Here is a 10,862-nt window from a genome sequence, read left to right on the forward strand (position 1 = left end):
AGGGCCAGATGTCGGTGAATGATTATGAGGCGAGGTTCTCTGAGTTGTCTCACCATGCACTCATGATACCTCTCACAGATGTAGAGAGAGTGCGGAGGTTCGTTGCGGGGTTACACCCCACTATTCGAGCTGGCATGGCCTGAGAGGTGGAGATGGGTACTGAGTATCAGCTAGTGGTAGAGATTGCTCGCAGGATTGAGGGGTATCGCTAGAGGGGTAGAGAGAAGATACAGCAGGATAAGAGGGATAGATTTTTGGGAGAGTTCAGAGGTGCCCCAGCTAGGGGTAGAGGTCACATCGGGAGGGGTCAGTCCAACAGACTCCCTTATTCGGCACCACCATCCCCTCCCGAGGTGCTTCAATGAGGCCTTATTTCAGTGTGATGCTAGCGAGTTCTTATCACCCACCAGCTGTTCAGGGTTCCTCCGGCGGGTATTCTGGTTATCAGGGTTCTTCCAGTGCTCACTTCAGTGCCATACCAGAGAGTTCATATCGCCCCTAGCCATCCATGGTTCTTCCAGTGGGTATTCGGGTCAGCAGGCTCAGACTTCAGGGCAATAGGCTATGATACCGAGGATATGCTACGAGTGTGGAGATCCGGGTCACATAAAGAGGAACTGCCCCAAACTTTGGGGCAAGGTAGTGTAGTAGGGTCAGTAGCCTATAACTTCAGCACCGTCCACCCCGCTACCTAGAGGTTGAGTGTAGGATGGTAGGGGCCATCTTAGAGGTGGAGGCTAGGTAGGGAGAGGTCAGCCAGCTATTGCTCAGTTAGGTGGAGGTGAGCTAGCCAGTGCCCCAGCCAGATTCTACGCCCTTCCAGCCAGGCCAGATGCATTGGCCTCATATGCCGTCATCGTAGGTATTATCTCCGTCGGCGGTAGAGATGCTTCGGTATTATTTGACCCAGAGTTTACTTATTCATATGTATCATCTCTGTTTGCTTGTTTTCTGGTTATTTCTTTTGAGTTTTTGGTCACTCTTATTCATGTGTCCCCTCCTGTTGGTGATTTTGTGGTTGTGGATCGGATTTACCAGTCCTATGTGGTCATATTCTGTGGTTTTGAGACTAGAGCAGATCTCTTGTTACTTGATATGATTGATTTTAAGGTCATACTGGGCATGGATTGGTTAACTCCATATCATGCTCTCCTAGATTGCCATGCCAAGACTGTTTCACTAGTGATGCCAGGGTTGCCGAGGTTGGAGTGGAAGGGGTCTACAGTTGATACACCTAGTAGGGTTATTTCCTTCCTGAAGGCTCAGCATATGGTCGAGAAGGGGTGTTTGGCTTATCTAGCTTATGTTCGGGACACCACCACAGAGTCTCCGATGATTGATTTAGTTCCAATAGTTCGGGAGTTTGCCAATGTGTTTCCTTCTGATCTTCCGGGCATGCCACCGGATCGTGATATTGATTTCTGTATTGATTTGGCTCCAGGCACCTAGCCTATATCTATTCCACCATACCGTATAGCTCCTAAAGAGTTGAATTGAAGGAGCAGCTTGAGCAGTTGTTAGCGAAAGGGTTTGTTAGGCCCAATGTATTACCTTGGGGTGCACCGATGTAGTTTGTGAAGAAGAAGGATGGGACTATTAGCTGAAGATTTGGGACTCAGATGTTCCGAAGACTGAATTTCGGACTAGATATGGCCATTATGAGTTTTTGGTAATGTCTTTTGGCTTGACTAATGCCCCAGCAACATTTATGGACTTGATGAACAGGGTGTTCAGGCCTTATATTGATTCATTTGTCATCATCTTCATTGATGACATCTTGATATACTCCCGTAGCTTGGGGGAGCACGAGCAGCATTTGAGAGTAGTGCTCCAGACCTTGCGAGAGTAGAAGCTATATGCTAAGTTCTCCAAGTGTGAGTTCTGGCTAGAGTCGGTGGCATTCTTGGGGCATATTATGTCAGGAGAGGGTATTAAGGTGGATCCCAAGAAGATCGAGGCAGTTCAAAGTTGTCCACGCCCTACCTTAGTGACCGAGATCAGGAGTTTCTTGGGGTTAGCAGGTTACTACAGACGATTCGTGTAGGGATTTTCATCTATTGCATCACCTTTGACTAGATTGACCCAGAAGAGTGCTCCTTTCCGTTGGTCTGATGATTGTGAGCAGAGCTTTCAGAAGCTCAAGACAGCTTTGACTACAACACCAGTTCTTATATTGCTTTCCGGCTCGGGAATGTATACGGTATATTGCGACGCTTCACGCGTTGGCTTGGGATGGGTATTGATGCAGGAGGGGTGAGTTATTACATATGCTTTGCATCAGCTAAAGGTTCATGAGAATAATATCCTGTGCACGATCTAGAGTTGGTCGCGATTGTTCATGCCCTTAAGATATAGAGGCATTATCTGTATGAGGTGTCATGTGAGGTCTATACTAATCATCGCAGCTTGCAGCATATATTCAAGCAGAGAGATCTTAATTTGAGGCAGCACAGGTGGCTTGAGTTACTGAAGGATTATGACATCACCATTCTTTATCATCCGGGTAAGGCAAATGTGGTCGTGGATGCCTTGAGCAGAAAGGCGGAGAGTATAGGTTGCTTGGCATTCATTCCAGCAGCAGAGAGGCCACTAGCTTTGGACATTCAGTCCTTGGGTAACAGACTTGTGAGGTTGGACATTTCAGAGCCTAGCCGAGTTTTTGCATGTGTGGTCGCTCAGTCTTCATTATTGGGGCAGATCAAGGCCCGATAGTTCGATGATCCACATTTGGTGGTTCTCAGAGAGACGGTACTTCAGAGACGTGCCAAGGAGGTTTCTATTGGCTAGGATGGTGTTTTGCGACTCCAGGGTCGTTTATGTGTTCCTAATGCAGATGGCCTGAGGGAGAGGATTCTAGAGGAGGCACACAGTTTGTGGTATTCCATTCATCCGGGTGCTACGAAGATGTACCGTGACTTGAGGCGGCATTTTTGGTGGCGGAGGATGAAGAAAGACATAGTGGAGTATGTAGCCAGGTGTTTGAATTTCCAGCAGGTCAAGTATAAACACTAGAGGCCGGGTGGCCTACTTTAGCAGATGCCTATACTAGAGTGGAAGTGGGAGCGCATCACCATGGATTTCGTAGTTGGGTTGTCGTGGACCTTGCGTAAGTTTGATTCAGTATGGGTCAATGTTGATAGGTTGACAAGTCAGCCCACTTCATCCCAGTGGTGACTACTTACACAGCAGAGAGGTATGCTCAGATTTACATTTGGGAGATAGTCTAGTTACATGGTGTGCCTGTTTCCATCATATCAGATAGAGGCCCTCAATTCACTTCCCATTTCTGGAGAGCACTTTAGAGTGAGTTAGGGACCCGTGTAGAGCTCAGCACAGCATTCCATCCTCAGATCGATGGGTAGTCGGAGCGGACAGTTCAGATTTTCGAGGACATGCTCAGGGCATGTGTGATTGACTTTGGAGGGTAGTGGGATCAGTTCTTTCCCTTGGTAGAATTTGCATACAACAACAGCTATCAGTCCAGCATAGAGATGGCTCCATATGAGGCTTTATATGGTCGCCGTTGTCGTTCTCCTATCGGGTGGTTTGAGCATGGTAAGGCTAAGTTATACGGTATAGATTTGGTACAGGATGCTTTGGACAAGGTGAAGTTGATCCAGAAGAGGCTTCGCACAGTTCAGTCTAGACAGAAGAGCTACGCGAATCAGAAGGTGTGTGATGTATCATTCATGGTTGGCGATAAGATTCTCTTGAAAATGTCGCAAATTAAAGGCATTATGAGGTTCGGGAAGAAGGGCAAGTTGAGCCCAAGGTTTATTGGTCCCTTTGAGGTGTTGAGGCGAGTTGGGGAGGTTGCCTATAAGCTTGTTTTACCCCCCATCCTATTGGGGGTTCAACCTGCTTTTCATGTATCGATGCTTTGGAAGTATCATGCCGACTTATCCCATGTGTTAGACTTCAGTACTATTTAGCTGGATGAGAGTTTGGGTTTGAGGAGGAGCCAGTTGCCATTATTGGTAGACAGGATCGCCAATTGAGGTCCAAGAGGATTTCTGCGGTGAAGGTCCAGTGGACGGGCCAACCAGTCGAGGAGGCGACTTGGGAGTCCGAGGAGGATATGCGGAGCATATATCCACATTTATTGAGCAGCTCAGGTACTTTTCTATGTCCGTTCGAGGACTAACGTTTATTTAAGAGGTGGCGAATGTAACGACCCGCCCGGTCTTTTTGCCTTTTAGAACACTGTTCCCTTAAATTAAACTTCCCATGCTTGCTTTAGCTAATTTTCGACTTGGAGGGATAGTTGGTTCGGGATTTGGAAGAATTTGGAGTGAAATATGCACATTTGATTCCTTAGATTTTCTTAAAGACTATGTTTGACTTTGGTCAATATTTTGAGCAAACGGACCCGGATTCATGATTTGAAGATCCCGGAGGGTCCGTGCAAAAATATGGGACTAGGGCGCATGCCCGAAATCAAATTCCGAGATCCCTAGCCCGAGTAATGAATTTTTATTAGAAATTGTTAATCTGAAGTTTTAAGGATTTAAAGAAAATAATTAATGATTGATTTTATAGGTATGGGGCTCGTATGTTGGTTCAGAAGCCCGGTACAGGTCCGAAATATCATTTAAGACTTGCCTGTAAAATTTGGAGTCAATCCGAGTAGTTTAAGGGCGTTTGGGCCTGATAGAGGAAAATTAAGAACTTGAAGTTCATAAGTTTGATTCATTTGGTTTTAGGGGTGATTCCTAGATTTGGCATTGTTTCGGGTGTTCCGAAGGTTCGAGTAGGTCCATCTCATGATTTCAGACTTGTCGGCATGTTCAGGCAGGGCCCATTAGCCCCGAGCATCAATCGGACGAGGCTCGAGTGAAGTGGAAATTTTTGAGAAGAGCTAAAGCTGCTGCCTCGGTCATAACTGCACCTGCGTTTGGTGGACCGAAGGTGCGAGACTACAGAAGCGGTCCTTTCATCGTAGATGCAGCCTAGGGCAGGCTAGGCCAGGAACCGCAGAAGCGGCTCCGCAAATGCGGCCTCAAGACCGTAGAAGCAGTCCCAGCCATTTTAGCCCCTTTCGCAGATGCGGTCCTTTTCTCGCAGATGTGGTCTCCAGGCCGCAGATGCGGAAATCGCTGAGGTAGTGTGGTTTATTTAATACGGGTTCTAAATCATTTTTATCACTTTTTCACTCTTCTATTGGAGATTTTAAAGCTTTTGAAAGAAGATCTTCACCTAGCATCTTGAGGTAAGTGTGTTCTACCTATTTATAGTTTAATGATTTTGTCTTGGGTAGATTAAACACTAGTATTAAGGTGAAATCATGGGGTTAGAGCAAAAACCTAGGGTTTTAGTAGAAGTTAGATTTAATCATGAAATTACTATGGAATAAATTAGAAATCATATATTATCGATCCTTAGGTTATAGAGAACAACTTCCTTCGAAAAATTTCGAAATCCGGGCACGTGGGCCCGGGTCGGATTTTAGGAAACTTGTGTTAAAGGTTGGAAAATTGCTTAAATAATTAGAATTCGACCTTTTGAACCTATATTGACTAGTTCTTACCTCATTTAACTAGTTTGGGATCGTTCGGCTCCAAATTGAGGGCTTGGACTCGTTCTTGGTATTGGAAGTGCACTTTGGAGCGAGGTGAGTCTCCTTTCTAACCTTGTAAGAGGGAATTGTCCTCATAGGTGTAATAATGGAATTAATTGCTATTATATGTGGGGGCTACATACGTACTAGTTGACGAGAGTCCATGTGTAGCTACTACTATGTTAAGTCCGGGTAGACAAGGACCCAAAAGCATGCTCTACGTGATATTCTTGTAACTTGATGATAAATTTGGATTCGTATAAATTATTTTGATTAAGGTAAATGAGACTAGTGGAGGAACCTTATTCTGTTTGGTCTTTTAAAAGAGAATTTGGATATTCCTACGAATAACTGCCCTTCCGATATATATATATATTATTATCTGCTTGTTGATGAGCTTATTTATATTTGACCGCGTCGCACGTGTGATTCGCGAGCGGGGTAATAGATGCATCTATGGTTCTACCCGTTCGACCCTCGGTAGTGCACACTTTACTTTCATGTTGGATCGGGTCGTACGTCCCTCAGTGTTATTTGCGCATGCTTTACTTAGTATTTCTTGGTGGACTAAACTTCATATATGCCTTGAAAATGTAAATGGATACCATGAAATTACTTGGAAAAAGAGTTGTTACTCATTGCCATAAAACGTTAATAAATTGCGCTATCCATGCTTATTATAAATTCTTCTCATATTATTTGACCCTAGTAAGTATCAAGTCGACCTCCCGTCTCCACTTCTTCGAGATTAGACGGGATACTTACTGGGTACATATTATTTATGTACTCATACTACACTTCTGTATTTAATTGTACAGGATCTGAGGCAGGTGTATTTGGCTATCAGTCTAGTGTGCATCCCTGAGCGGACTCGAGACTTCTACGGTGAGCTGGTTCCCTCCCATGCCATTCAGCAGCCTGAAGAAGTCTTTATTACGTATTTTTGTTGTTTATTCTGTTTCGGACAGTAGGATAGTGTGATTCTTTTGTATATTCTACTAGTTGCCCATAGCTTGTGACACCAGGTTTTGGCACACGCATTTGTAGACTGTATCATTTTGGGGTTGTATGATTATTATGACTTTATTAGTCATTTCTAATTTTTATTTCAACTTAAAGAATTATTTCAACTATTTTTGGGTAAAGGTAAATGAAAGTTTATTTAGTATCTTCCGCATTGGCTTGCCTGGAAATGGTGTTGGGCGCCTTCATGACCTATTATGGAAATTGGTCGTGACACAGGTCATCATATCCTTTACTTCCGATTACCCCCCCCCCCCTTTATTATTGTTACCTAAGAGCTCTATTAGTATCCAGTACGTACCTTATGCGTGCACTACCCGTCCCTTGCCTGTGGCCCTGGAGGTGTTTAGGACCTCTATTTAAGGAAGTTCTAGATTCACCTATGTTGTTTAAAAAAGGAGAAAACTAAGCGACAAACAAAAGACATATAGGACTATCAAATAAAGATGCAATTAAAGGCTCATATTTACCTCCACAAATAGACAAACAATTGCACTCCTCAAGCAAACAGTTTTATACAATTTTAAAGTCCTATAGCAGGATATCTTGATGAGCACAACATATGCAGCAGTTTTATTAAAGCGGGGGCAACAAATACCTATCCAATTTGCCTACTGATTTTTATTACTTCTTGAATCTGGGCAATTTCAGGCAGTAGGAAAATAACAGCTTTAAACCCAGAACTCAAGCATCCTACAAGGTTGCCTAAATGATAACTGGACAGGATTTTGATAAATCGGGTGTCTAAGCTATAAACTGATTGCTGATTTTAGCGGCTGGTTTTTTCTTAAACCCTGTAGGCATGATTTGTAAGTGCTGAAACATGTTGCAATCCTGTAGACATGAGTCTAAATGCAGAAACAAATTTTAAAACCTTATAGGCATGGTATCTAGATGCAGGAACTAATTTTAAAACTTATAGACATGGTATCTAAATGCAGAGATTGGTTTTAAACCTTATAGACATGGTATCTAAATGCGGAAATTGGTTTTAGACCTTATAGACATGGTTTATGTCACGACCCAAAATCTAGCCATGTCGTGATGGCACCTATCGTGATACTAGGCCAACCACTTATTCCTAAATTTTCCATTTTTCAGATATAACTTAAATAAAATCATAGTTTTAACATAAGTTCAATAAGATAAGAGTAGAAATCCAATATCCAGCGGAAAGAAATACAATCCCGACCTCGAGTGTCACAAAGTCATGAGCCAAAAGCTAATACAAAAGTTCGAGATAACATGACCAACACGGTCTGAGAATATCCAAAACATATAAACTAAAGGAAGATAAGGAAAAAAGAAGGTGGAACTATGGTCGCCAAGCAGCTACCTCGCAATCCCCAAATGACAGTCCGCACAATGAAATTAGCAGCCACTACCGTGCCCCGAGATACCTGGATCTGCACATAGGGGTGCAGGGGGTAACGTGATTATACCAACTCAGTAAGTAACAAGTCCAAACTATGGACTGACGGTAGTGACGAACCAAACCTTAATAGGTTGCAACAGTTAATTGTACAGAAATATAGACATGCTTACAGTTCAAGTAGAGTTCAATAGTATTTAAATGCAACTTACAGTACGAAGTTCAAAACTCGAGGATTTTACATATACAAATGCACAACTAGCATGATCAATGTGCTATGAACCTCCACTCACAAGTACTCAAACCCTCGGTACTGTATATGGCCATTCGGCCCAGGGAAGATCCATCCCGGAATATACATCACTTACCGCAGTCATCCAGTACCAAGGACATAGGAGAGTCCAGCCTCACGGAGAAGATCCATCTCCCGGTATAATACTTCGGACAAGATCCATATCCAGGGAAGATCCATCCCTAAATGTTATCATTTGCTGTCACTGGGGGTGTAAAGACTCTAGAGGGGCTTCTCTCAGTAGCCCAAGCGCTATAACAAAGCCAATGAAGGCTTGTTCAATATCTCGCTGCGGTGTGCAGCCCAATCTCATATTGTCAATCAATATCAGGCTCTCAGCCTCACTCAGTCAATACTCTCCAGTCTCACACACACGGGCTAACAATGTCATGATACGAGCCCGAACAATGATATGATATGTAAATTAACAATAGTCGAGACTGAGGCATGATATAATATGCATGAACTAGACTGAGTATAGATTATAAGTGAAGCTAATGACATGACAACAAAAAATGACCTCTCGGGTCTCAACCAAGATGGCATGAAGCCTTAACACGATAATTAGCATGATTTGCAGTTTGTTAACTTAACCACATAATTACAACATGGATATCAACACAAAGAAGTCACTAAGTGGTGCCATGGAATGATCCAATCCGCATTTATCATGGTGCACGCCCACACGCCCATCACTTTGCATTGCGTCACCTCAATAGTAATCATAGAACACATAGTTCGGGGTTTCAAACCCTCAGAACCAAGTTTGGAAGCGTTACTTACCTCAAGCCAAGCAAAATCCAAGACCGTGATGCCTTTTCCTCTCGATTCGGCCTCCAAATGTCCCAAAATCATTATATAATCATCAAAATATGCTAAGGGAACAAAGCCCACTCGAAAACAATCAAATTACAACACAAATCCCGAAATTGACCAAACCCTACCCACGGGCCCACGTCTCGGAATCCGACAAATTTTATATCAATAGAATCCTTATTCCGCCACGAGTTCATTCATACCAAAAGTACAATAACCGGACCTCAAATGGTCCCTCAAATAGCCGCTCAAAGCTCTCCAATTGAACAAGCCCTAACCCCCAATTTACCATTGATTTTACCTTAACTTTTCGTGCTAACAATGATAAAAATTATCATAATAACGAGCTTAGGAACCAAGGACCTTACCTCAATGAATCCCTGTGAAAATCTTCCTTGAGTTTGCTTCTAAAAGCTTCACCCCGAATGAAATATTGAGAAAAATGACCAAAAATCGCGAAGGAAATCTTTTATACTTTTTGACCCAGGCTTTTCGCACATGCGGTCTATTTCTGCTTCTGCGGTCAAATGTACCACTTCTGCGGTTTTTCACTTAAGTCCCCTTTCTGCACCTGCGAGCCAGACTCCGCATCTGCGGGCTCGCAGGTGCGTCTCACCTCCCGCATTAATGTCTTCTGAACTCTTCACCTACGGCCGCATCTGTGGCTCTTTATCCGCTTGATTCATGTAAAACTAGGGATATGTAGGCAGCTCAGAAGCTAGGGTGCATCCTAAACCTCTTCAAACCGTTCCGCTCGGTCAAAATTATCCATCATATCTTTACCCGACAACTCTTTCATCCTTCCCGGGTAAAGAGGGGCAGCTGTTGATACCCAATTTTCTCTATATATTTTCAATATGCAAAATAGCTCCAAAATAGCATGTAAATGCATACATAAGCATTTCCAAATGTTTTATTATTTTTCCATAATTTTTAAAGTATTTTAAATCGATTAATTTCCCCTTTTCATCCATAAAATCCCAATAATTATGTCCAAAATTATTATTTTTGATGATTCATTTATTGGATTTTTATATTTACACCAAAATATGGCTAAGGTAATTTTTTGTTACATATTTTTACAATTTTATTTAATATTTTTTAAAGCTAATTGCATATAATTACAATATTAACCTTTTTAAGATTTAATTGTGTTTTATATTCATAAAATTGAGCCCTATATTTTTAAATTGTTATTTACATGTTTTGAATCATTTTAGCACTTTCAATTTATTTTTAGAAATTTATTTACTATTTTTATAATTTTAAAGGGGGAAACTTGACTCTTTAAATAATAGCACATTTGTATTTAAATTTTAGCCTAAATCAAACCCAATTTCCCCAGCCCAATTCTGAATCAAACCCAACCCTAGCCGAATTTTTAACCGACCCAAACCCAGATCCCTACCTACCCGTTTAATCCAGGCCATTGATCATTCAGATCAACGGCCACCATTTCACCTACCATAATTAAACCCTAAACGACCCCTTGCCCTAACTTATTTCTCACCACCCACCACCCTTGAACCCCTCTCCTCTCAATTCTCTCTGCAGCACTCGGGTTAGGACTATAGAAGGTGACTCAGAGCCTTTCCCAGTTGTTATGGGGTTACACCAAGGATCGGCATTTAGCCCGTTCTTATTTGCTCTGGCGATGGATGCACTGACACACCATAACCAAGGAGAGGTACCATGGTGTATGTTGGTCAATGATGATATAGTTTTGATTGATGAGATGCGAGACGATGTTAATGGGAGACTGGAGTTATGGAGGCATTCCCTAGAGTCTAATGGTTTCAAGT

General features: G+C 42.6%; 1 protein-coding gene across 1 annotated transcript; it reads left to right on the top strand.

The window, feature by feature from the left end:
• Positions 1-361: 361 nt before the first annotated feature.
• On the top strand, positions 362-3,932 carry LOC138871777 (uncharacterized). Its single transcript, XM_070149677.1, has 5 exons — positions 362-485; positions 863-1,441; positions 2,126-2,253; positions 2,356-2,625; positions 3,591-3,932. The coding sequence occupies exons 1-5, from the start codon at positions 362-364 to the stop codon at positions 3,930-3,932; spliced, it is 1,443 nt and encodes a 480-aa protein (XP_070005778.1).
• The last annotated feature ends 6,930 nt before the right edge of the window (positions 3,933-10,862 follow it).

This window comes from Nicotiana sylvestris, chromosome 6 (assembly GCF_000393655.2).
Source record: "Nicotiana sylvestris chromosome 6, ASM39365v2, whole genome shotgun sequence".
Taxonomy (NCBI): Eukaryota; Viridiplantae; Streptophyta; class Magnoliopsida; order Solanales; family Solanaceae; genus Nicotiana; species Nicotiana sylvestris.

Bases quoted from the DNA above. Each gene is read 5' to 3' on its own strand.
- LOC138871777 (XM_070149677.1), top strand. From the start codon at position 362: ATGAGGCCTTATTTCAGTGTGATGCTAGCGAGTTCTTATCACCCACCA. The intron at 486-862 runs GTTCATATCGCC...CCGTCATCGTAG, and splicing joins CTTCAGTGCCATACCAGAGA to GTATTATCTCCGTCGGCGGT. The intron at 1,442-2,125 runs GCACCTAGCCTA...GATTGTGAGCAG, and splicing joins CTGTATTGATTTGGCTCCAG to AGCTTTCAGAAGCTCAAGAC.